We start from the raw sequence: 27,743 nt of genomic DNA, 5'->3' as shown, positions 1-27,743 counted from the left end.
TGAATTAGCATACTTAAATGCAGATGTAGTGTTTTCATCTACCACTTTAGCCTCAAATTTCAGAAAATGTTGACTTAAAATGCCAGCATTTTTATCATTCCCCTATTGACAATATACTAATAAATAAAGTAAGTGATAAGGTATATGTTCTAACAAAACTTACCCTTAGATCATATTTCTTTCTTTCATTTTCTCTACTTTTTCCTCTCTCATTACCTTCTGCTGCTGGCCTTTCCCTGTCTCCATGGGAAGACTTTTCTCTAGATCTCTTTGATTTATGTTTTTCTTCCTCTTCCTTTCCATGTTTATGACTTTTCTCTTTTGAAAGCCTCTCTTTTTCTGTTCCAACAGAATGTTCTTTTTTTTCTCTATGTTTTCTTTCCCTCTCTTTATCCAGCTCTTGATGTTTCTCTAACTTGTGTACACCTTCACCTTCTTCAACTTTGTAGGTTAAAATTTTCTCAATTTTCTTTCTTAAATCTTTATCCTGCAAAGAAGAAAATAATATTAAATGGCTAAAAAGTTCTCCAAGACTGTTCTATCTTCACAAATCTATCCATATTTGACCATTAAAATGACTGAATTGTAAGTACTTAATCTTTCTGTCACATGGATGTCCCAGACATTTTTTTATTTCCTATAATAACAAGTTTCAAATTATGACTGCACTTGAGATTCTTCTAGGTCTTTCTTCTAGCACACTGCACACTTTGCTACAGAAAATTCTTTGAATTATATGTTCTTCACACAGAAAATTAATTCTTGGCTAGTAGGTGGTCTAAAGTAGGATGTACACTCATCAGTTACCCTTGTGATAAAGGCATAAATAGCAGATGGAAACTTTTGATGTACCTGTCCTAAAATGAAGCATTGCTTTGTATGAAAATTTTATTTCATGTTTACTTAAAAAAAAGAACAAAATATATCCTTAAAACTGGGTAGCTGAGATATATTTTGTTTGTGTTTTGTACATTTGTGATCACCTTACTATCTATGCATCTCTTGGATTTCTTGGGATTTACAGTCTGATCCAGTTTCTTCATTATTCCACAATTTTATCTTATTCTGTTACGGAAACTTCACTAACTTCCTTTACCTTCTGTGCTTTGTGTCTTCTTTCTCGCTCTTCAGTTCTTGCTTTCTCCTCCTCTAGAAAACGGATGTATAAATTAGGAAACAGATTTTAGAATATTCAAACTCTGTACATAATTAATTCTAGCATGTAGAAAATAGTATTTAGCAACGTGTTTTCTCCAACATAAGAGGTTTCTAAAAAGGAATTCTGTTGAAATTCTCCCTCCAAAGCTGGTTACTCCTCTCCTAATGAATCCCTCCAGTCTTATCTGATGGTAAGAGTAATGACACATGCTACTGATTTCAGCAATCCCCCTGCAAGTGAATGGATCACTCAGTAGAGTGTCTAGGCACTGACCAACAAAACCAGTGACATCTATCCTCTCTTCAGAGAAAGGGAAACAAGCGTCAGTTTTTTTAAAAGCATCAAAATGAAACTAGGTTACTAAACCATTCCATAAAATACACATGCCAGTAGGCACTCACACCTGCCTGTTTTATCCTCTCTGCACAGATGGGGTGTGGCTTCAGAGTATTCCTATCGAAATATCAAATATTTCCAAGTACAACAGTGACCCAAAGTTACTTACCCAAACGATGCCTGATCTCTCTTCTTCTGTGATATTCTGTATCTTCTCCTTCAAATGACTTCAGATAATTGAGTGGATCTATATGCTTTATCTCATATGTCTTGTGCTTTTTGTCTCGTTCTCTATCAGTCTCCCTGTCTTTATGTTTTAGTACACTGTGTCTCTCCTCCAAACGTGACTCTTGAAGCTTTTCTTTGTGTCTCTCTCTGTCTTCTCTCTGGTGTTCTTTTTCCCTTTCTCTCTCTCTCCTTTTATCCCTGTCTCTTTCACTGGATTTAAACCTCTCTCTCTCTCTTGTTCTTTCCTTGCTCTTCTCTCTGTCTCTGCGTTCATGTCTGTTAGGGTCTATGTCATGAACAGTCCTCTCTCTCCGCAGCTTCTTTTCTCTGTGTTTTTGGTCTTCATTTTGAGTATCTGGTAGTGATGCCTGAAGTAAAATAAAAAATCTATCATTATAATTCAGCAATCTATTTCGACAAAGAGGACATTCATGTGAAAAAAAGAATTGCTGGATTACTAAATGTGAATTTAATTTCCCAAACCTGCTGATACAATTCTACACTTACTTTGTAATTACTAGCACCATGTCTGTGCTTACTGAAAAAACTAATAAATGGAATAATAATAACACATATTGGAAATCAGCTTTTAAAAAATAAAACACAAACCTAATATGAATATCAATGATGTAACTGACTGCAGCCTGAATGCCTATTTGACCAGGCAATAATATAATAAACAGTTTAAAAACTGTTTGATTATATTAATTAAACATGATAGATGATAATAGGACAAACATGATAGATGATGATATTAAATACAATAGATAATATACATTTCAGGAAAGTGAATAATATATATAAAGCAGAGTTGTCACTCGGATTTGGGTGACTAGCAAATCAGACCCCCTTGTATGCTGTGTGATTACTGTAACAATGTATTATTTCCATTTGCCTAATTTAGAAATTTGTAGGATAATCTTACATGACTCATGTAGCTAGAAGGAGCTGAGTGGGGCCAGCCTCTGGGTAACCTTGGACTGGAGAGATTGCAGAACAGTCAGTTGTGACAAGGAATTCAGCAGTTACCCATTAAAGCCTTGTATCATTTATATTCAGTGATGCAGATTTGAAGTGTCTGGTGCAGCAGGAAGTGTTAAAGAGCTACTGCAGATCCCACAAGGCAGAGTGGCTTGTGGAACACAGACAACTCTTTATGTTTAGACCACCACTAAATTCTAGTGCTGTACGGCAGCTTAATGTCAAGACTAGCAGAAATAAAATAAATCCACCTTTAGATGTTTCCTAAGTTCTTCTGCTTTCCAAGTATCTTCTTTGGTTCTTTTCTAGAAGAGAAAATGCGGAAAAGACTGAATAACCAATCTGCAGAGAGAAGTAAATCATTTAACAATGAATCATATTTCTAAGCAAAGGACCAAGGTACACATGGCAAGTATCACTAGAAGAATGCAAACAGTAATTTAATAATTTTGCCCTAACACCTATTTACAGTAAATGTCACCTGACTGGACCTGGAAGAAGCCTGAAGCTCAGACTACATGTGTAAGTTGATTGCACATGAAATATTTATATATAGTACTGAAGGGAAAAAGCAAAAAGATAATGAAACCAATCAAACTACACATGGTTGTTTCACTAAAGTGCTCCCTTGTAAAATAGGTTATATTTCTTCTATCCATATTTGCAGAGCTCCTGCACTTGGTTGCTTGGCTACCATTAAAAAGATTAAATAAAAAATCATATTGTTTGAGATCGCTAAGGGAAAGGAGAAATTTTAATCTATTAAATATTTTAACTAGTTCATTGGAGAATGATGACCATATTCAAAGTCAAGATCAGGCTATTTTTATTGTCAAATTTAGACTTGGCAAAAGCTACTGAAGATTAACAAAATAATCACTGATAAATATTGTAATCATGAGCTGCACTGGTGGAAGAAAATAAACATATGGTGCCCTTTTTTTTTAAATTCACTATATGGAGGCACTATTTTAACAGTATATGTATATTTTAAATTATTCTACACGAAGAAAAATCCAACTTGGATTTTATAGAACTTCTAAAGTCAATGAGAAGTCCCAGGAAGGTAGTATTTGTAACAAACAAAAAGTGCCCTTTCAGTTTTATTTCCTTCTGATACTTAAAAAAGGCAAAACCCCAAAGAACACAAATATTTACTACTGCAGAAAGTCAGATGAGAAAGTAAAAACAAAGTTTTTCTTAAGTGAAGCTCTGAGAAAGCCTAAGAAACTCAACAGAACTTGTGTGGATGTAACGTGGAAGGAAGGATATGGATGGGAAGAGAGCAAAATGTTGCTTTATAGTCTCAAACAGTAACCTATTTAAAATCATGTTTTGGTTTTAGACAATACTTAGGTATGTTTCAGCAAACAAAGGAAGAATGCTAATGATAATAGCATAAAATCAGCATAACCAACAGACAACATCAGATGAGGCAGCTTCAGATTTATCTCAAAGCTGAGGCAAAAAGCACACAGCAAACATTCACAGGTGGTTCTCTGGCACCAAATAACACGCATCTGTCAGTTTTCTGGGATCTGCAGCTTCCACCTCCCCAGCACAACCAGAAACTGATGCTTTTGTGTATGATGATCTTCCACTTAAACCTGTGCTTTTGCAGAAGTATAATAAACTAACAGGAAAAATGAGATATTTTTTAAAGGGTTGACACCTGTGTCCCTCTGTAATTAAACGCCCACACAAAAGTTTCAAACAAACTTTCAAAGCATTTTTTGAACTTTCTCCCCTGTCTGCTCATTTAGAAGTACTTATATACTTATTTAAATCTAGAATAATTACTTAAATGACACTGGGGTTTACCTTAATTCATCCACCTGAGAGCGTGCATCTCACATGAAATGCCACAGATTTACTGAATTCAAAAAGTGCTATGAAAGTTTTTACCAGTTAAGAATCTGTTCTTTAATCTAAAGAAAAATCAGTCAGTGGAAAAAGGAACCTTGTTGCTTTAGATAAACTTTGAAAGAGAACAACAAGGGTTTCTTCACCCACAACTAGAAAGATAAGAGGTTTTCAGAACATACTGTTCTCAACTGATTTAAGAACTCAGTTAAATGTGATTATAAAAAACAAGAAACAGAAGAAACAGTAAGACAAAATTCTGTCTTTAATTTTCAAGCCAGAGAAAAGTACTTTATTTTTGGGATGTAAACATTTATCCTTCTTATTTCCAATAGGAGTTGCCAATTTGAGAGCCCTTAAATAGGCAAGAGCACGACTGATGGAAGTAGCAAAAGAAAGGTTCCCCATTCCGTTCTGCCACTGCCTCTGGCTCTTTGGCACTCCCACAGTGACACACCTGAAATATTTTAGATCGAAGCTTTACTTTTCCATCACAACTCACCAGCTCACTGCTTTGGCACTTCTACTTTTTCAAGTGAAAATGTCACACGGTAATTGATGTTAGCACGCGCATGTGGTTTTGTTTCCTTTATTCCGGCGCTCTACAAACGCTCAATAATTTAACACCTTAAACCAAGAGTTACGCGTGTTCCCGAAGAACTAAAGCCCGACAATTAGCGCTAACAGCAGCATCAATTATTAAACACGCTTTTATCTAGGATGTGAAACAGCGGGTATTTCCGTAGCCACCTATCCCTCCTGCAGCAGGATGTGTGGCTGGTACAACCCCACCGCTGTGCCAGCGGGGTGAGGATTCCCTCGCTAGGGCAGCTGCGGGGGGGATTCACGGCCGTGCCGACAGCACAGAGAGCCCGGCCGGGCCCAGCAGGGCCGCGAGGGCTCCCGGGGCAGCAGCCGAGGGTCCAACGCTGCGGCCCGGCCCTGCCCCGCTCTCCCGGCCGCCGCCCCTCACCTTGTCCCCCTCCATGGGGCCGGGAGGCCGCGTCCGCCGCGGGCCGCGATGGGCGCTGCTGCGGGCCCGCCCCGGCAACCAGGGCCAGCAGCCGCTCGCCGAGCGATGGATGCGGCAGCGCCGCCTGCGGGGCCCGCGGCCGGGGGAAGGCTCTACCGCTCCGGGGTGTCCGGATGGCCACGGACGGGGCAGTCCTGGGCTGCAGCGGGGACAGGGAGCTGATCCTGCTCCTCTCGTCATCCCGACCGAGGGACTCTGCAGTGTGTGTCCAGTTCTGGGCTCCTCAGTACAAGAGGGACGTGGAGCCCGGAGCAGGTCCAGCAGAGGGCCATGGAGGAGCATCTCTCCTTGGAGAAAATGCTGAGGGATCTGGCTCTGTTCAGCCTCAATAAGAGAGAAGAGACAGGGGACCTCGTTAATATGTATAGATTTTTATATGGGAGGGTGCCGAGAGGATGGACCAGGCTCTTCCCAGTGGTGTTCAGCAGCAGGAGATGAGGCAATGGGCAGAAACTGATAAACAGAGATTTCCACATCATCAGGAGGAAGAACTTCATTACTGTGCAGGTGACCGTGACTGGAGCAGATTGCCCAGAGAAGCTGTGGAGTCTTCCCCAGGTGATATTCCAGAACCATCTGGACACAATCCTGTGCTCTGGGATGACCCTGCTTGAGCAGGGAGGGTTGACCAGATGACCCATTGGTCATATTGTAATTTCAATAAACGCAGTACATCAATCACCTTTTTGCTGAAAATAGGTGAGTTAATGATGGAAAGACCAGATGACCACTGTGCCCTTCCAGCCTGACCCATTTTGTGATTCTGAGTTGGTGCCCAGCTGGGTTTCTACAGTGAGGGCTCAGACCCTGTGAGTTGGGAATGGGGCACCCTCAAAGCCCTCAAGCACTGTTGTTCTCTGCAGTGTTCTCTGAAGTGTATCATGAAACCATCTCTCATCGTGGCTGACTCACTTTTAACAAAGTTTGCACAATTACTGCAGGGCAAAAAACACTGTGAAGGGGTGCTATGCTTAATCTGCCACTTATCCAGATGCTGGGTAGAGGCAGGTATGAAGAACAGTTGTATAAATAAATTAAAATGCTAATAATCTTCCCCCAGTGACAAGTACCAGAGCTGATTTCTGCAACAAAGCACAAGTGGCAGCTCACCAAACACACCTGGAATGAGCTCGATGGTTGCCTGCAGGAAAGGTGTGTGCCATTTCACAGCAAATATTTACAACCCATTACTGCTTGCAATTTGAAAGACCAAGTGAAAATTCCTCCGGGTTCTTTTAACTTTGTTCCGAATTTTCAGAGAGTAAAAACACAAGTTAATATGTAAGTGCTAGTGCTAATATTGATGGTTGTAGAAAAGTGGCTACTGGAGGGGGCGTTGGTGAAGCAGAGGAAGAGGCATTTTTGCATTGGAGAAACATTCTTGCCATAGTTCAATGGGAGTTTCTGGCTGACTTAAAGAGATAAAATTTAACCCCTTATACTTAGCCTTAAACAGTCAGTTGACAAGTACATACAAATGCATGATACCTAGCCTCATATTCATATTTCCAGAATAAATTAAAAATGCTGCAAAAGTTTTCACTTGTCTAAACTGTGAAATATTCTCCTTTCTCATGTAGCAGAAAAGTAAATCAAGCATGCAATTATGAGCAAAAAAAACCCATCTTGATTATTTTCCTGGAAAAAAACAAAACACACAAACAAAACACACTTGCAAAAACCCAACAAAAAAGAAAGCCCAAACACACCATTAAATGTAAGTATGATTTTAAGGGCTAAATTACATTCACTAAGTATAAACATCTATGGATACTAAAATATTTATAAGCCGCCTTATGAATTATTTATCTGGTTTTGGCAGAATCATAATAATCTATAAGCACCTGATTTGGGAAAACCCCCAATATCAACACAGTGTGTGGGATGAGCAAATTGAGAGCAGCCCTGCCCAGAAGGGTTTGGGGGTGCTGGTGGGTGAGAGGCTGGACATGACCCTGCCATGGCACTCCCAGCCCAGAAACCGCCCATGTCCTGGGCTGCATCCAGAGCCCCGTGGGCAGCAGGGCAGGGGGGGGATTCTGTCCCTCTTCTCTACTCTGGTGAGACCCCAATGGGAATATTCATCCAGCTCTGGGGTGCCCAGAAGAAAGGCATGGACCTCTAGTAGGGACTCCAAAGGAGGCCACCAAGATGGTAAGAGGGATGGAGCACCCCTCATACAAGGAAAGGCTGAGAGAACTGGAATTGTTCAGGCTGGAGAAGAGAAGGCTTTGGGGTGACCTCATTGTGACCTACCAGTACCTGAGGGGAGCCTGCAAGAAAGCTGGAGAGGGACTTTTTACAAGGTCATGTGGTGACAGGACAAGGGGGAGTGCATGCAAACTAGAAGAAAGTAGGTTTAGATCAGATATTGGGAAAAAATTCTTTACTGTGAGGGTGGTGAGGCGCTGGAGCAGGTCACCCAGAGAAGTTGTGGATGCTGCATTCCTGGCAGTGTTCAAGGACAGGTTGTATGGAGTGCTGAGCAATGTGGACTAGTGGAAGGTGTCCCTGTCCATGGCAAGAGAGTTGGAACCAGATGATCTTAAAGGTTCCTTCCAACCCAAACTTTCCTATAACTCTATGATTTTATATTTTCTTCCCCGAACAAATTAAAGTGGGGATAAAAGCCATCTTGGATTAACCAAAGAGCTCTTTAGCCATAGTGGTGACAGTGCTATAAACACATAGAATTAGGCATTTGCTTAGGAGGGGACCTCTACAGAAATGCTGTCCTATATTTAGAGGCTGAAGGACAAACAACCTTTTAACAGAATTTTATTTTTAACAGCAGTATAGCAAACACATATAACTAAATAAGCAAATGTGACAGAGATACCAAAAACTGGATAGAAGAAACAGCTCTTTTTCAAGTTCTGATAGAACATGAACATGTATTTACTGCAAAAGTATTTAAAATATCAGTTTGCCTGCTAATAGCTTTTTCTCTTAGCCCCATGATAGTTTACTAGTCAGGCATCTCTAAGACAAGAGAAAAAATACAGATGTGGGAAAGTGCCACTAGAGGGTCTGGAAAGAACTTTTCAAACCTTAAACCTAGGAATCAAACTGAAGTTTAACTGCTGCATGAGAATACAAGGTAGAACAGCACCTTTGGAATAACAATACTAAAATCTGTGCATGCATAAATGTATGCACCATGTATTAAAATAAACTACAATGTGTCACCAATGTAGTGGAGAAAATTAATACACCAGTGGTTTGACTGCTTTTATAAAATATGTGCTAGGCTCAAATGAATACAGGCAATAAAATGACACATACCTGTTGTGTAAAGCCAGCATAAAAGGATGCCCTAGATTTTCCTTCCAAGTCTTGTAAACAAGGGGTTTGGTAGCCCTCAGGATTTTATTACAATTTTAGCATCTGCAGGTTTTTCTCTTGTCTGGCTTGGCACATATATCTCCTTCTCCACATGCACTGTTGTCTGAAAGACAGAAAGATAAAATAGCACAGCTTTTTATACTCTGTAGTAATAAACTTTTTTTGTTTGTTATCTTCCCATGTTGCTCTAAGCTTGTGAAGCAATATTGCATTTTTCTTCACCTCTGTGGAATGACACATCACAGTTTTATACCAAAAAGTTACTGGAAATATTACCCCTCAGAGGGACAAAAGGACAACATGGAAACTTTCCACCAGGCTTAAAAATAATGGCTCTTCTATTATTAAGGGGAAAAAAACATACACTTTTTTTTGTTTGTTGATATGAAGAAAGTAACTTGTTAGGATCTAGGTTTTGTAGGGTTCTCCCCCCCACACTTTTTTTTTTTAACCACTTTTTGCTGGGGCCTTTGGAAGATGAGAAGAAAATTTATATATTTCTATGAGGAGATGTGCATAAATTACCTCCTGAAAAGTGTCAAAATGCTTTTGTTCTCCAGGTTCCTCCAGGTTCATAAATGGAAACAACAAAAATGTGGATCTCTGCAGTAAAGTTTGTTTCTTTAGTTTGGATTTTGTAAGAATCCAACGAGGGAGGAAAAGGAGACTATATTTATTGTGAAAACTTATTAAGAAACACATTTTAGTGGAAAGTATTTCTGTCTCCAGGAACAATAAATATTTGAGGATCTTGTCATGAGAGTACAATTTATGCATTCAGTGAAACTGAAGCCAGCCTGGGTGATAGCAGGGATCAGACACACATAACTTTTCTCCAAACAACAGAAGCTCAGGTATGTTAAGTGTCTTTTGACTCTTCTTTGTGCTATATATTAGATAGTTTGAAGCAGGCAAAAAATATCTGCAGTCTACACTAGATAATCTGGAGCAGGTTGAGACAGCTGCATAAAATCAAACACAGAAGTAGAGTATTCCATCATGAGAATCTATTAGGATAAAATTTCATGTAAATTATATTTTCATTAATAATTAAATTTTTTTAAGGATAAAGTTCCTCAGCAAAAATGCTCAGATTTCTATTCAATAAAGATTTCTCTTCAATAGCTAGAAAGTCTAGAGAGAACCATTATAACCATTAGAAATAATGCTGTTGGGTGAAATAAGATGAAATACTACATATTGTCCTTCAGGGAAATAAACTGTTACTGAAAATGGCCATGAAGTTACAATTAAAATTGCTTCCAAAAATGTTTTCTTGTGTGAAATCCAAAGAAGTCAAGAAAACTTAGGTTTTCTTTTTTACCACATAAACTGAATTTTCCCAATTTTTCTCCTTGTCAAAAACGATGTACAAACAACATCTTTTTGGAGGTTATTCTGGACAGTAGTGCTGGTACTTACTGTAAAAAAATAATCATGGCAAACTGATGGTGATGCAATGTAAAGGTAAACATAGGATGACACTATTGTGCAATGAAAGCAATGGCATTTGAAAGAGCAAAAATGAGAAACAAACATATGGCTAAGAACAGGTATAAAGGAATGTTGCAAACAAAAAGTATTAATTAAAATTCTAATAGTGCAACAGGCCTAAAAAAAGACAGGATGTGAAAAGAATAAATGTTATCTAAATGAAATAAATATAATTAGCTGTGTAGCTGATACAATTGATTGTAGGATACTCAAGGAGAAGCCAGAGCAATCTCTGGGCCATAAGTAATTATCTTCAAGAGATCCTGATGTACAAAAGACTACCTTTTAAAATATTAAAATATAGGATGAGGAAATATGTGAATAAACATTTCCAAAATTCTTGAGCAATTTATTAAACTCTTTATCCACACCAAAAGATTAGAATAAACAAATAATTTGTGTTTATCTAGAACATTTTATTTAAAAATTTATGAAGGAGTAACTAACCCTAATTTATCCCCTAGCAGCAGACTTTATATCTTGATTTTAACAAGAGTCTTTTGTCTCTATTACAACAATGGCTATGCTAATTCCATACCACCCAGCTTCTTCATAAAAATATTGTGTGGGCCCAAGTCAGTTATCTACAAAAGTTCTCAGAAGTCAGCGGTAACCTGTTTATCAGAACTTCCTCTTCATGTTACAGATAAACGTTATCAAATTCATGGTACAAGATTGACCTTACTTCTGTTCTCCTATTTGATTGGCACATAATCACCCAATTTTAGTTCTGATTAATCAAACTTCCACATCAATTAATGAATTACTCTGCATAGGATAAGTGCTAGGCTGCCTGGTCTACAAGTATATTTCATTTGTCATTAAATGCTCCTACAAGATTAATTTTATTTCCTGTTCTGTTTTTCTATTGTATTAAATTTTATTGTATGGGGTACTCCTCTAAATTCTATATCCAACTCATTTTCAAAATACATGCTGGACATACATGAGAGCAGAATAATGTGTAGTTTATGGTAAAGTGCTACTTGCCAAATATCACATTAATTCAATCACTTTTTTTCTCTCATTTTGAATTTTCTTTTTAATTTGTGGTACAGTTGCATTATGACTCAGACACTGTGAGGCCGGATAGGGAAATAAAATGGACAATGGACTCCAAGGCTGAGAACAAAAGACTTGAAAAAATGAGAGAGTATTAATAGTGTTGGTTGTAATGGAGGGAGCCAACATACAATGTGGCCATTTGTAATAGTGATTTGACACTCAGGAGTGAGTGACATTCAAACCACATTATAAGCAATAAGTAATTGGAAGATGAATTCAATAAATGCAAAAAATCACTCAGATTTACTGTAGTTAATTTAATTGGTTTCCAAAGGGGTCACAGCATCATACTTGATATCCTCAGTTTAAGGTCACAAGCTTTCCTGGGGTTTTACCGTGCTCTTCAGTTCCTTCAGGGCTACACCCTGTAGGTGTTTTGAGTTCTCTAGAAGACCCAAAGGAAATCATAATTTCAAAGCTTGGATTACCACCTAGTTGTAAATCACCGATTTTGTTACATCATTTTGTATCATTTGGTTGTTCTGAGTATTCATCCTGAGTAATCTAAATACACAGATGGGGAACATACAGCATCAGTGGTAAAAAGGAAGTAAAGAAGAGCAGGAGTCTATAGCCTAGCCAGAAATTGTTTTAGCTTTGAGTGGTCCATTGATTCTGATGGCAGGCATGAAGGGATTTTGGAAATATGAGAAAAGAGAACATTACACCGAAAAAAACCACATTCGGGTTTTTTTCCCCGAATTCTGCTGTGCAATTCTAAGCAAAGAACTTTTTCTTTGATGCCATTGCCTGTTTGACTTTCCCTTTCTCTGGATAGTTGAGATGAGGTTACTTTCACTTCCTAAGAAAATAAAGCTTATACAGCTTTCCTATTTGTGTGTGTTTTCCTAACTTTTCAGCCTATTGGCTAAAGTAATTTTCCCCTCTTCACTGTCTGCAAATATTAAGTCTCAAAGTCCTACACATTTTGTGAAAATTGGCATCTGAAGAGAGGAGAAAGGACCCTCATTCCCACTAAGTGAAAGGTTAGCTATTTAAAGCCAAAAAAACCCCAAACCAAACAAAAACTCCTGGTAAATGCTGAGTTTAATCTGTGAGTGTGTACCAGCACACTGATTAGGACACAGCTAAGGACAAGCAACAGCTGCCTCTTACGAAACTCGTGGCTACATTACAGTTATTTGAAAATGGACTGATAGGAGGAATGGTGTGGGAACCAGGTGTTAAAAAGATACAGGACACCAACTTGTTATAAAACAGCTTTTTCAGCTTAACAAATTCCAACACAGTAGGTGCCACCCTCGGTACTCGTGTGTGTTAACAAGATGACAGAGGAGGCAGCTTTATGTGAGGATGTGTGAGCAAAGCTTCAGGAAACACCTGTTGTAACTGAGGCGCGGAGTGACCAGCGTCTGGTTCCTCTGAGGCACTGATCATCGTCTCCTTTAACGAAACCCATCAACAGGGTAAAAAAAGCGAGACACGAAGGTTGTAACAGGTAGAGAGCATCCAGCCGCATACGTGCCTCAAGAGAACGGCAGACGGTGTGGTTTGCCCATGAGGAAGCGCACACACGCCTTGGCACGCTCGTCCTCTGCTGCCAGCCACCCAGAGCCCCTTTCCTGGCGGTGTCCCCAGAGCCGCGCTCCTGTTCCCGCATTCCTGGAGGCCGCGCAGCCCCGAGTGCACCGGGCAGGGGGCCCGAGCGGCCGCGGGTCCCGGCGGCAGCGCGAGCCCGCGCTTCCCGGGCAGGCCTGCGAGGGACGGACGAGCGGCGGAGGGGAGGGGAAGAGGCTGCCCGGGGCGGGGGAGGAGGCAAGCAGAGGCGTTCGTGCGGCGGCCGGGCGCCAATAGCGGCGGCCGGGGCCGAGCCGGCTCCTCCCGGAGGCAGCGGCGGTCGAAGCTGGGCCGGCCGAGCCCGGAAGCGGCGGCGGGTGGTGCCGGAGCGCGGTGAGCGGGGCCGGGCGCGGGATGCGAGGAGGCGCCGCCGCCGCCCTGCCCCCTGCCCGCTCGCAGCCAGCGCCCCAGGAGGAGGAGCAGCGGGAGGAGCGGCAGCAGCACTAGGAGCCGCCGCTGCGGTAGCATGAGCGGGGCAGCCGCTAAGCAGCCCCCCGGCGAGGGGTCCGCCGCGGATCCCGCCGCGGAGAACGGGGCGGCTGCGGACCCCGTGCCGGAGTCGCCTCCACCGCTGCTGAGCGTGGACGTGACGGGATTGGTGTCGCAGTTTGCGAGGAGCTTCGTGCTGATCTTCCCCGTCTATGTGCTGGGCTACCTGGGGTTGAGCTTCAGCTGGGTGCTCATCGCCCTGTGCGGGCTCTTCTGGATCCGCAGGCACCGCGGCGGCAAGAGCTCCCGCTTGGGCCGGGCGCTCGCCTTCCTGGAGGACGAGGAGGAGGCGGTGCGGCTCAGCGTCTCCTCCGCGGATCTGCCTGCGTGGGTGAGTGGCCAACACCCTTCGGCGCTGCCGCGAGCACCCGCGCCCGGCGGGCCGGGGCCTGGTACCTCCCCGGGACCTGCGTGACACCCAGCCCCGCGGCCGTCCCCCCGATCCGGCACGCGGGGCTGCGCCACAGGCCGGAGCCCCAGAGCCGGCCTGGCGGCAGGGGTGAGGGCATGGCATCTCCCGTGCCCCATGGCTGCTTGTCCCGGTTCGCCAGCCTCTTCCGAGACCGTGCTGCGGCGGGAGCGGGCGGGCAGCGGGTCCCTTGCCTCCGGTGTTCCCTCTGCCGGGGTGGCCTGTCCGTGTCCCTTCCCTCCGGTGTTCCCTCCGCCGGGGTGGCCTGTCCGTGTCCCTTCCCTCCGGTGTTCCCTCCGCCGGGGTGGCCTGTCCGTGCCCGCTCCGCTGCGCCCGCGGCGCTGACGGCGGTGACAGCCTGAGCCTGCCGTGGCCGGGCTTCCCCTGGCAGAAATAAACTTTACTGCAGGCTTTGGGTTTCTTTCCCCTCAGGTGCCAGTGACGCGCGCGGCTTGGTTCTAGCGCGGGCTCTCAGCAGAACGCGGATGTCGCGGCTCGGGCCGTTCCTTAAAAAGTTGAGATGACAGGGAAATAGAATCGGGCTCTTAATGCTGTGTTAGGTTTTTCAGTAGAGTGTTACCAAACGGGGGATGAGCCAGAAGTGAGGTTGTGTTTCTGACTGATTTCAGGACTGACATGAGGACTGAGCTGCGGAGGCTGTGGTGGTTTTGTTTGTGCATTGATGTAGTGGGTTTTCTAGAAGGCTTTCTCTGAATCTTCCTTTGAAAGGCTTTCTACTGGGTCTTCAGAACTAACGTTACTTACGTTTATTTATTTATTTTTTTAAGCTTAGAATCCAGCTTCAAAGTTGAATGCCTTTTGTTTGCAATTTCTCCTTTGGAGGATTAATGATGTTTTTGATGCGGCTGCCAGCTGCCAGTGGCAGTGTGCATCCAGGCCTCGCTGTGCCCTGCTGTGCCCTCGTGATGTGTGCAGAGCTTGCTGCTCTTTTAGAGCCCAAAGCCGAAGTCTTAATGGGTTTTTGCTTATTCTTTATGTGCGATTCCTTTATTGACTGCTCTCTGCTCCTGACCTGTAGTCACCCACATCTCTCCTAGGGACTCTGCAGTGACTGTGCATCCAGCAGTATTGAGATCATAAGAGTCCAAGTAGCTGTTTTCTTGTGATCAGATTGCAATACCTGATGTGACCTGTTCTAGCTCTCCTAAGGAAGATATAGGAGAGAATAGAGTGGGTAGGTGTGAGACTGGAGTCTTTTGCTTCTCTTTCATCATATCTTTTGCCAAAGTTCTGCTAGAAAATCATGATAAAAATGAGTACAGTATACAGGAGAGATTAAATGCTTTTACCTCTTGAAGCAAAGATGTGAGCCTCAAATAATATAGTTAATAGCTCTTACATTATTTGTGTGTTGTGTTTGGTTTTTCCTGTAATCACACAGCAATATAATGGAAATTTTCTGATAATGCATTTAAAATGAATTAATTGAAGCTAGATTTGTAGTGGAGGCTTGTATATAGTAACAATCTGCTGGTAACTAAGCTGTAGCTATTCAGTCTTAGTGCTGTGTGTAAGTTTTATTTTAAGTTGCAGTTGGTTTCCTTTGATAAAATGGCAGTTAATTTCTGTGTGGCGTTGTCCAAATAAGTAAAGATTTAGAAAGGGCCCTCCTGATTGAAGTCAGAGGCAAAAAAGTTGAGTGCTGTCTGCAAGCAACTGCATATATCCTATGGCATCCTGAGAAAGCAACTGATCAATATGCAGAGTCTCCCAAAAGTGTGACCCTCTCACACACCAGTTGACAAATGAACGTAAATTTTTTTTTTGGCTGTGGATTTTTTTTTTTTTTAATTTTTTCTTTCATCTTTATCTATGTTCTCAAGTTTTAAAGGTCTTGTTTCTTTCTGCTGATGTATTTGCTCTGTTCTGGAAGCATCCTTCTTTCAAATAAACGTAGCCTTCAGAATAAATGTAATCTGGAAAATAGAAGACTTCTGCATACTGAAGACCTGCTTAAATCAAAAGTGGTCTTCAATGTCTGCTGTCATAGTCCTTAAGGTTTATATGAGTCTTATGCTGCTTCTGTAATGCATCTTGAAAACTGCTGTTGTTCCTACTTCTACATTATGTGTATTTTCCTGGAGATTTATGAATTTCAGTCGTATTTGGAATAGCAGCTACTGGATGGACCTGACATCTCTAATAGGGACCAGCTTTATGCATCTCAGTGTGATCTCCAAACTGAAGTATTTTCCATTGGCTTCTGATTATGGAAATAAATTTTAAATTGCTTGAGTAGGACAATGCTGTGTTTTAAATGTAGGAATCTTTGTACTCTTCTGGGACTTACTGAGGTGTAATAAACTATTTTGCAACTAAAATTATGTGGTATGTCAAAAATGTATTTGGCATGTGGTATCTTCCTGTGCCCTTGATTGGAGAAGAGCTGTAGCTTTGTGTGTTGGGTATGATTCCCTTTCCCCATACACCTTGATATTGTCTGTTGCTTTAGTGGTTCATATTAAGTACTCAGTGATACTGAATTGAGTTATTTATTTTTAAGGAAGTGATTATTTCAGGAGAATGTTTTCCTGCTCGCAATCTGCTCAGTTGCAGTTTGAAAATGATACTGTTGTGCCACCACACTAGATAGTTTGTAATGTTAATTGTTAGTTTCCTAAAGTAGATTTACTTCTTCCACTAGCAGGTGGTTATATATCAGGAATATTCTGTACTGTGCATGCAAAATGAATTAATTCAACATGAATACAAGTTATGTTACATAAAATGTCAACACATAATTAACTACAAATAAGTATGCGCTGAAAAATACTGCATTTACTGTCTTAAAAAATAAGATTTGTACTCACAGAGTTGCTAACATGTAGTTACAGCTCTGCTGCGTATTTGAAAGGTGTCATGGATTATAGGGGTAGGAGGGAGCAGAGGTGGGTGCTTTTCCAAACAATTTAGAACTAGGCAGCAGAACTTAGAATGAGAAAGAACTGGAGATCAAAACTGTCTTTAAAAAAAGACATTTTAAGACATGAAAAGGTCTCTTGAGAAAGACATTTCCCCTTTATTTGCAACATTTTTATGCACCAACTGTGTTTTATACTGGAATGATTGTAATTTGTACACAAATTTGTATAGAAGGAAAGTGGCAATTTAAGTATCACTGCACAGAGGAGCAAAGGTAGGAAACCAAGACTCTTAAGTTTTTAAAGGCCAGGTATCATGTTGCCTTTTAGAAATGGTAATGGAATTTAATAATCTAAGGAGTATAACAAATTTACTTTGTTCTTTCTCAGATCAGCCGAAAAAGTTAATCTAATTTTTCCATTTTAGCAGTGGTTCTTGTTGCTTAGTGCCACTTTCATAACATGCCAGCATATCATGTTCAACATGTTTTTGGATTAGTGAAACTTTGGCTCCTGTTTTCTTCAATATACAGATAAAAGACCATGCTGAATTTTTTTTCCCCAGATTAAGTGTAAATTTGGCCTGGTACCAGGAGCTGTATCTGTGTGCAGTCTGTCAACAATCAGCAGGTGACCAAAATAGGAACAAATCTTAGCATTTTTAAAGAATTGATTCTGAAAACAGATTTAGACAATTTTTTGTAAACCTAAGTATGTATTATACAGAAACTGAAATACTTTATGTGATTGTAGTAAAAGTAGTGATGTGCTAGAACATTAATTACAAGTCTGCTGTGCCATTTGAGATCCTACACACTTGCTTCACTTTCTGGTCTGTGGAGTGATTTTTATGTTACTGTTTTTTTCTTTCTCTTGTTTTATTTTCTCATGTACTTAAGAGAAAAGCCTGCCTAGATCTAAATAGGTGTCATCACCTTTTAAATTAAATTTATTTGGAATACTATTGTAAAGAAATCAACTAGATCTTCTTTCTCATGGGAAATTGTGTGAAGTTTTTGCAGAATGTGAGTATTGTGAGTCATCACTGAACTGTTGTACCATTGCTACACCTAGAGAAAGGAGCTAATGTCCATTTATATGGTTAGAGCAACAAAGACTTTGGTTTTTACTGGTATGGGAGAGGAGAACCAGTGTTTGTGGAAGAGAAGTGGTTGGGTAGCTCTAACTGCAGGATCACACCTGTGCCAAGTGACATTTGCAGAGAAGATTAAGGTAGTTATGCTCTTATGGGTATTTGATATGAAGATTGCCTGATGACACAGAATGAAACTTGCTAATTAGATCCGAGATAAATGGTTCAGGACAGGAATCTCCAAAGAATCCCTGACATGATGGATATCATGTACTCAGTGGACCTGATAAACAATGTGTGTTATTTGCTACAGAAGAAAAAGATGTTCCTCTTCTCATTACACCTTTGGTTACTTCTGTTATTGCTGCAAACGTAGGGACTGTAGGAGGGTTTTTCTACAGCATATGAAATTTGAAGACAGTGAGGCATTGTGATGCATTCTTCTGATCCATTCTCCAGCTTAGCTGGGCATGTTTGATTGAATTTACCAAGGGGTGATTTATATAAAAATTACTCCCATGTACAGTAACTTAATGTTAAGCAGGATCTAATCAGTTTGGGTGGTGAGTACTGCAGGTAGCTGTTCCTCTGGGCTGCAGCCTCCATCTGGAAAGGGTGAGGAGGTGTAAGAATAGAGTAATAACTTGTGAGTAGTTAACAACTGAACTCTGTATCCTTTTTCTGCCTGATTATTTTTCATTTTAAGCTGTGTTCTGTTCTAGCTGATTCATAGTATATGAATATGGACATACCTGTATTGTGGCTTGTGTGTGTTTTTGCGGTTGGGCTTTCTTCTTAAAGGAAGAAGTTTAATTTGGTTGAGTGTTACTTCTTGAAATTTAGGTAACCTGAGTGACATTCTAAGAGCACCCCATAGTTAGGAGAAATGTAAATGATGGGTTTGGGAATGGATAACCAAAGGGGAAAAAAACCAAAAAAATATATTGGACAACTGATCCTATCTCCCTGTTTCTCAGAGTTTTCAAGGTGAGTGTGTTAAAGCTATGCTGGGAGGATGTCTGTCCCAAAACACTTTCTCTCATGTAGTAATGTGGTGAGCCTCACTATGTGATTCATATATAAAGATCCCTTTCCAAAATATTTATTGTAGAAACCCACATGTTGAGTTGATGTTTATGAACACTATATCAAACTTCTAAAGAAAAACATCACCCTGAAAGTGTTAGTACACCACTTGAACTCTTTGTAGGTGACACAGGCTTTCTAAATATGTATGTATAATACATTCATTTTTCATCTAAAAAATCATTATTGCAAAAAAAATTACTACTGAGTTTTGGGACTACTGTAAATGTTCTTTAAATATTCGGTTTATCCACGTAACTGAGGAAGTTATGTACAGGTCTCTTTAGTTTCTTTTATTTGCTTGTTTGGTATTTTTAATTTTGCATTTTAGTCTGCTAGTGTTGTTTCCATGCCTAGGTGCCTTTGCATATAAGGACTGGCCCATCTTTGACCATATTTGAAAATGCAGGAGTCAGAAAGATCTTGTCAGTAGAGGCTGAGGTTTTGTGGAAGAAAAAGAGATCTAGGATAGCAGTCAACCTTTTCTGCCTCTTCTACAAGATTCTTCTCACTTTAAATTATAACTGCTTTTTGAGATTGTTGACATGTCATGGTATGGTGGGGTAATGCATCTAAGATTTTTTTAACATGAGAGCTTTCTGGGAAATAAAGTTGAATCAGGATTATTGTCAAAACATTTTCATTGCAGCTTATAGTAATGAAAGCCTGCTTTATACATTTGAAGTGTTCAAAACAATTCTTTGGTGTCCTGTACCTTTTCTTCAAAATGAAAAAAGAGGTGGCATGTTGTTTCTAGTAAGATAAGGTTTTCCTAGACTTAAACTTTAATATAAACCAAATTATTTATCTCCCATTTATCAATTCATCACTAGTTATCTAGTTGCTGAAATTGCCTTTGGCAAAGCTTGGCTGGCCATATACTCATACTGGATCTATTTTTTTTTTTTTAAACTTCAAATAATAGCAAATTTTACAAGTGCGCTAATTTCTAAATACCCTCTGTAGTGTCTGAAATGAGTTTGTCAGAGTTTTATAACTGTATATAAGATTCTGAAATCATAAGTTAATGATTATGAACTAATCTATATCACTGGTTTTGTATGTTCTGATATGCAGATAAAAGGAAATCAGTAAAAGAATATGATTCTTGTGGATGTACAGAAATAACAGATTTGGTATGAGGCATTGCTAGTTTAGATACAGAGTTGTTTGACCTGTGGTATCATATCTTTGTGTTTGGTTTTCTCTACTCTTGGACAATGTAAATTAAATCTGATACTGCCCTTTCCCGAGGAAATGGAGTATGGATCCCCACCAGCAACTTTGGAGCTTTCCTGTGGCCCAGCAGGGGCCAGCTTCTCAGGGTTATATACCTAGCTTGAAAGGGCAGCAGAATTTCAAATGCAGGATGGGTAGACCTGCTTTTTCACATTCAAGGTAAATACTGTGCCACTTCAAAGAAGAAAATCAAATCCTTATCTTTGGCTGCTGTTTGTGAACACTTAATGAAAATAAAGGCTATACAGAGTTGGTGTGTTTAACATAGAATCAGTTGTGAGTAACACTGGAGAAAAAGTGTTTTGATAAAAATAGGGGGAGAGGTTTTTTTTGAAACAACTGTTTAAATTTAGTAAATTTTGAAACTGAACTGTTTAGAGAAGTCTGACACTTTATCATTTGTATAGCTTTTAGATCATATGACACTTTGATTCTGGGTAAGACTTTTTTTAGTTGAATGAGAGAGTTCTGTGAAGTTGAGAAAGGAAATGTTTGATAAGAAACAAGAGGGAGGAATTAAACCAAGAATTTGCTAAAAGTGTGTGAAATACTGAAGCACAGTTGCCAGATTTGTGTTTGACAGACTTTGTAGTTATCCAAGATAGCATGAACTGATCCAGGACCCTTCTTTGGTTCCTTCTACCATGCACTAAATGCTTTTCTTGTCCTGTAGGGAAAAAATAAAATAAAAAAGGATCTACACTTTCATTTCTTAAACAGTAGTAGCTTTTTTTGAGGAGGCCTTGACCTCTCATAAAGTTCTGTTAGGGCAGGTAGGAAAAGATGATGGTGTAACTAAAGGTGTTTGTTTATTTTTTGAAAATAACTAATTTTAATTTGTTGGTTTTTTGTTGTTTTTTTGTTGGTTTTTTTTTCCCCTGACATTACCATGTTCACTCTGTTTCTTAGTTGGCAATAATGGATCATCAGGAGTGGAGAGAGGGGTTGTACAAACTTGCCCCATCAACTAGGGACATATCTGATAGTAGGCTTCCACTCCATTGACTGGAATTAATTCAGATTTAACTTCCTTAGTGAGGACCTCATTACAAATGGGAGGTTCAAGAATTAGGAATCTTTTCCTGGCTTTAGGGGCCTGTGTTAAACCAGCACACTAGCTTTGACAAGTCTGTTCCATTTACCTCAGCTTTTCAAGACACTTTTTGATCCCTTGGTCCTTTATGAAGGCCTTATAATTTCCATCCTAATGTCAGGGTTCAGGTAAGAAGCTGTGTCCCATCTCTTCTTGAATCCCATTAATAGGGTGCCTGGGAGAGGGAGGAAAAGAGGTGTTCCTAAGCCTTCTTGCACATTATTTTATGCTTATTCCCAACCTACTTCTAGTGTTTTATTCCCATCAGCTTTGCCAAGTTTCATCTACCAGTCTTTCAGTTTTTCTTACGTTGGTTGATTTTTTATTTCCTTTCATTTTGAGTGGCATGGGTTTTTGTTGGTTGGTTGGCTTGGTTTTGTTCTCTCTATGTGCTTCCTGTGATACACTTAAAAGTTGGAACAGCAGTGAGAATTTTAAAGCTTCTTTCTACTTGGCCCTTACTTAGGATAATTTAAATTTTATTTGTAGGTTCTTCTATGCATTCCTGCATTCATGCTTGTGGCAGAGAGGACCAGGAGGTTTAGTAAAGGAACTGATTCTGCAGTTTCAAAATGAAGTAAATGTGCACTCCTGACAGAAAGGGTGTTCTGCATCCAACTGCACTTTCCCAGTGGCACCTTGTGCCAGCGTTAGGGTTTACTTGGCCAGCTAATTGTGAGTTTTCTGCCAAGTTGGGTGTTCAGCTGGATGAGTTTCATGAGTTTGCTGTGAGACCACATGAGTGCCAGTGCCTACAAAAGGGAGGTGGTGGAAGCCTGTGCTCAGGTTTGAAGTGAGATGGAGTAATGGCCTGCACAAAGAGGCTGTTCTTAGGAAAAGGGTGCCAAATAATGCTGCTGAGGTATCTTTGTGGGGAAACAAAGTTTGAGTGGGAACTATTTATAATGTCAATTTGCATATCTAACTTCTTTTATAACTTTTTAACAGATGTGTTGACGTATCTAATCATCAGGCATATAAATTCTCAGTATTTTGATTCAGCTTAAATGATGACCATGTTTTTAGTGCATGGCTGGATTGGATGAACTCCAGAAGTCTCTTCTTACCTGAATTATTGTTTAATTTTCCTTTTTGTTTTTAAGCTGTCACTTAAATTAGCTTTCAGTTTCCAGTTACGGCTTAGAAATGGTAAGAAATATTTTCTGCATAAAATACAAGTATTTTCTTAAACAATAAGTGTACTAGCAAGAAAAAAATTAAAAAGAGACTGTCTTTAGCGAGGTGTTTTCTTGGAGGTAGTGACACCTTTTAAATCATTTGAATGCCTGTCAGCTAAATAGATAGTATTAAAAGTTCTATGCAACAAACATTAAAACACACAATTTTTCAAATGAAACTCCTGTTACATAAATAACCTTTGTAAGAGCAACGTTCCCGTATAATGAGTCATTGCACAAAGTTTTGTCTGCTGCACCCTGATGTGACTAAAAAATTCTCCTTAAGAGCTGAAAATCTGAAACAGGACTAACAGTTTTCAGCTGAAGCAGTCTGGATGTACGTACCATGAGTTGTTACTATACTAGAAACACGAAACTAGTTTTACTTGGCTGAAAATAACTGTCATATGACCGACAAGAATTGCATTGTCATTTGGCTGTCCTTATCGTATAGCAGCATGGGTCGAGTTTACATTAGTTCACTTGCAGCACTTTTACCTGAGATACTTATATTTGTGATGTAAATTGCATAACTTTTGGCATCTGTTTACGTGAAATCTTCAGTTGAGTCTAGTACGGACTACACTATTGTTTTCATAACCTTTGTTTGCATTCCTTTAGTTAGATACTGGCTCAGTGAATTATCCAAGCAGACTGAAATAGTTTCTTCTGAGAAAATTTTGAAAGATGCAACAACAGAATGTAAAATTAAATGTATTGACAATCCATTGTCTTGTATTCTGTCACTGTCAGTCCTTAACAGGAAGATGAGAAGAAGGTGTATGAATGCAGTGTCTTCCTCTTTCATTTCTCTAAGTAAATGCAGGATATGCTAAAGCATGAAGGTAGCTGTAAAACCTTGATTGCTCTGATTTGAATTAGTTATTCAGTGTTACGATCCACAATTCTGCTGTTAAAGTTCATAGGTGATCTTTTTAAAAATAGCCTACTAAAAAATAAGTTGATTGTGTGTGGAGGAAAGCTTTGTGGGGATAACTGAAATGGAACTTCACAGCTCAGGAACTCACAGTTTGCCTTATATTTAAACATTATTACTGCTTCTTTGTACTCCATGGTTCTTCATGCCTTATTTCATATCTGCATAGTTTGATAGAAAAAAACCCTGTGTCTGTGCTTTCTCACATGCCCTTCCTCACATAGCATACTCCGTAGACTAGTGAATAAGTTTACAGCTTCATATCCAAAAACTCAGCAAGAACTCCTGTGGTTTGGCTTTTTCCTGCGGGGGAGAGTATTAGAAGACATGCTCTGAGCTGTGAGGTTTTGTGCAGACTTACAGGGCAAACTCTCAGGACTTTTTGGTGTTTAGCATGTTTGAGCTCTCTGCATGTTTCAAGCTGACAGTTAATGTATATATAATATGTATATATATTATATATATATATATATATAATGTAATGATATTTTAAATGAGGAAATGTCTTAATTTCTTAGTATTTCGTAATGCGGTAAGCTTGCTGGTCCATAATTTTGAAAAATTGTAGTTTGTTTTGAGGCAAGGCTTCCTCCTCCCCCAGGCTGTTGATTCATCTTGCTAATTGTTGTACTAGAATGCTAAATTCTCTCTTGTGTGTGGCTAGGAAGTTGCCTTAGTCTAGTAATAAATTTTATGATGCAGACTAATTTTATATCTTAAAATGTGGTGTTCCTCACTCAATGACTTTCTCCTAAAATACTTGAACTAGAAAAAGAACACTCTTCCACCCACCCACCCTCTGCCAGTTAAATATCAAATGGCAGCCAGGAAATGATAAGAGAGTGTTTCATGGGGGGAACAGAAAATCAGTGTTCAGTCATCTGACTTGTATGTGTTAAAAGAATATTCAATTGAGATTGATATATTAGATTTAAATTGTAGTAATTTCTTGTTTTCTAATTGTTCATGCTAATCTTTATATTGGTTTGTATTTAGGGAAGATATTTGGGCTTATGAAAGTGTTTGGGTTTCTTTTTTCTTTTGAGGGTGTGCTGGGTATGAGTACAGTGTTGATGTGAATGTGCCTGAACTGTCCATGTTCATTTGATAAAATCACTCGTTTCTGTCATGTTTGTGTAAATGTTTGTAATAGGAATTAATTTTTCTGCTACATTTGGTGATATATAAAGTTTTTTAAAAAGTTGCATATAGTATATGCTTGTGTTGTTTTCAAGACCTAACACAGATGTCTAATAACAGAACACATACTTGCCAACTTTCAAGTCCTTTGCCTTTTGAAAGCTTTGTGATTATAGTTGGCATTTCTTTCCCTTGTGTCCTATCTTTCATGTATTCAATTAAATAACTAAAATGTTACCAATCTGTTCATTTTGTTACTTTTGATTTCCCAAAAGAAGAGCCCTAGTGAAGTTTTTTCTTGTTAGGTAATCCAGCCTGACAGTAAGTCTGATTTGGAGGTTGCTTAGTTTACAAATAAAGTTTTCATATAAGAACGTGTACTTTAATTTTACTGTTTGAGAGATGAGGAATTAGAAAAGTGTTCTTTTAAACTATTTCAGTGTTCAGTGATTTGCTTCCAGGGCACACAGGTTGTTACTGGTCTGGCTGCTACCAGCTGCCTTTATGCTGAACTCTGGTTTTCTGGCACAGCCAGTGGGGAAGTCTGTACAGACTGTTGTACTGTCTAATGACAGTAAATCCCACAAAGTGGAATTTGAACCTCTTTGGTTTGGGGAGAGGGTCTGCACAGTGGTGTTCTGCATACGATGCAGGAGTGGCAGACAGCTGTAGGTGGCAGTTCTTGTTTGGGAATAAGTGTAGGCAGGACCATCGAGGACTAATGAACAGTTTTAGATGATGTTAAAACATTTACCAAGGGAAATGGGCAGTAGGAAAACTTGAAGGGATACTGGAAGACAGTCTGTGTTGGCTCTGGTGGGAGACACCTAAACTTTCATCTTCATTCACTTTGAGTGAGTTTGGTATTTGGGATGTAGAAAATTTAGCAGGTATTTTGTAAAACTTCTTTGAGTGTAAGAAGTGGAGGTATTTGTGCTTGAAGTGAACTCAAAAAGGGATGGAAGTGATTGCAGCTTTAATGCATTTATCCTTGACTGAAATAAGATTGATTCACATCTCTGTCCTCAGGGAGGAAGCTGATAAACTGTAGGCTCAATTTACTGGAGAGCAGTAGAATGTATCCACTTGCCAGGGAGAGAAGATTAGTTCATCAATGTTCCTAAAATTAATGGGTTTTAAGCTCTGACAAATCACTCAGGAATTTCCTTTGCTGTAAAGTTCTCATTCTTGATTCCCATGTAACACATAAGATCCAAGTTTTAACATGTAAGAACTTACAAGGTCATTTGCTTTCTTGCTGGAGACTTGCAGTGCTTGGGGAAATGGGTTTGCTTTTTGTCAACCCCAGTTGTCTTGAGGGTTTTATTTGTTCTAGTTTTCTTTTTCAGCAAAGTTACAAACTCCAGCTCTGCTTTCTGCTACTGTGGTTGTTTGCATTGTCAACCACGTGGAAATAACATTCCTGTTTGCCATGTTCCAGTGGAGAAGGCAATGTATAAGTGCAGCTCTTTCATTGTGATCTCCCACTAAGTAAAACAGAAAAAAACTTGGCTTGAAGCAGTCCAGATTAGTCAATGACAAGGGATTTGAGATATCACTATTTTAAAAGAAAATAACTACATGAGCTTGTGACAATTGAAATAAATGCATTAAAAACCTCTTTTTTTCCCCAATGTGGTTGACAAGTTAATTTCAGTCGTTGTGGTTTGACCATGGCTGGATGCCAAATGCCCACCAAAGTTGTTCTGTCACTCCCCAGCTGGATGGAGAGAAAAATGCAATAGAAAAGTTTGAGGATTGAGATAAGGACAGGGAGAGACATCGCTCACCGGTTACCAACATGGCAAAACAGACTCAAATTGGAGAAATCAACTGAGATTTTTATTAATCAAATCAGAGTAGGTTAATGAAAAGTAAAACAAATATTAGAAACACCTTCCCCCTACCCTTCCCTCCTTCCTGAGCTTTGCTTTCTTCTTGATTCACCACGTCTTCCTCCACGGACTCAGCTCTGGCACCTGGGGTTCCCAAAACCTTGCCTCACACCCTAATATAGTCTTAAACTGTTCAGTTAAGAGACATCTTTCATGTATTTTTTAAAAACTGAAAAGTTTGGCAGCTTGGCATTTGTGTCCTAATGATTTCTCCAATATGTTGAGCAGTCAGGTCTGTATCAGATAAGGCAAATCATCTATTGCAACAAGGGCGGTGGATTTGACTTCAGCATCCCTTGATATTGAAAAGAAATACTTCTCAGAGCCTGGTTGTACATGGAAAAGAGTTTATCAAATTCTTGAAAATACTTTTTTGAGCTGGGAAGATATAATTGCAAATTAGCTGCTATTTATGCAGATCTCTGAAAATAACTGTGGCATTTTACTCAAGGGGGTTGATTTCATTTTAACTGTCATCACTGCATTCTTCTAACTCAAGTGATGTCTTTTGCAAGAAAGTTATTACATGTGATTAAAAGCTGAGTATAGATCTAAGAATACTGAAAATGTCTGGTAGCTGTATAGGGCTGGAATTCAGGCCTGGAACAGCACAATAAACTGTAAAACCTGTAAGAGAATGTGTTGCTAGTTAGCACACATAGTCACATTTCCTGTAGCAAACTGAAATTTAGATACCAGACTTGGGCACCTCATTCCAGAGATGAAGGTCTCTCCCTGGCACCTGCCTTTGGGGAATGGGAAGGGGTGAACAGAGCTCTTTGCAGGAGGTCCCTTTTCTCTGTTATAATAAGAACCTACAGTAACGAGGTCATGACTACGCTGCTGCTTTTTACATGCTAAAATTTATCAAGGAATAATTTGGGCCACAGCTGTTAGATTTTAATTAATGCATGTAGTAAATATTCTGTGGTAGAACTTCTAAAAAAATTACTAGCATCTGTTATAAAATCTGCTGAGAGTTTCAGAGCTGTCAGTGACTTGGCTGCATGTATTGTTCCCTGCATGGGCACAAAGATTAACCTCTCCAAGAGAAATTCAGCTTGAGGAAGGCTCTGCTTAGAAGCAGTCAAATAAATTAGCATTGCCAAGGGCAAGATTTCTTGGAACTAGGTTTTAGACAACTGATTTACCAGGTGGTTGTTAACAATCCAAGCAGAATTGTCTTAGAATTGACAGGAAAGAAATTTCTTTTTACTTAT

At 39.8% G+C, this 27,743-nt stretch overlaps 2 protein-coding genes across 4 annotated transcripts in view; one reads left to right on the top strand and one right to left on the bottom strand.

Annotated features, from left to right (window-relative positions):
* Positions 1-5,606, bottom strand: part of DYNC2I1 (dynein 2 intermediate chain 1) — a 28,603-nt gene extending 22,997 nt beyond the window's left edge. The window contains exons 1-5 of the mRNA XM_033073043.1: positions 5,541-5,606; positions 2,956-3,009; positions 1,665-2,091; positions 1,097-1,149; positions 164-487 (exon numbers count right to left, since the gene is read on the bottom strand). Of these exons, the coding sequence (XP_032928934.1) occupies positions 164-487; positions 1,097-1,149; positions 1,665-2,091; positions 2,956-3,009; positions 5,541-5,555 (873 nt within the window). The 5' untranslated portion in view covers positions 5,556-5,606. The remainder of the gene's footprint in view (positions 1-163; positions 488-1,096; positions 1,150-1,664; positions 2,092-2,955; positions 3,010-5,540) is intronic.
* A 7,862-nt stretch (positions 5,607-13,468) lies between these two features.
* ESYT2 (extended synaptotagmin 2) overlaps positions 13,469-27,743 on the top strand; it is an 81,079-nt gene continuing 66,804 nt past the window's right edge. Inside the window, exon 1 of one of the 3 annotated variants that reach the window (XM_033058746.2) lies at positions 13,469-13,902. In XM_033058746.2, the coding sequence (XP_032914637.1) occupies positions 13,549-13,902 (354 nt within the window). In that variant the 5' untranslated portion in view covers positions 13,469-13,548. The remainder of the gene's footprint in view (positions 13,903-27,743) is intronic. The other 2 variants (XM_033058756.2, XM_033058764.2) reach the window with 2 other exon arrangements.

This window comes from Catharus ustulatus, chromosome 1, assembly GCF_009819885.2.
Source record: "Catharus ustulatus isolate bCatUst1 chromosome 1, bCatUst1.pri.v2, whole genome shotgun sequence".
NCBI lineage: Eukaryota > Metazoa > Chordata > Aves > Passeriformes > Turdidae > Catharus > Catharus ustulatus.
Note: the sequence above shows the minus strand (reverse complement) of the source record. Positions and strands in the feature narration are given on the sequence as shown.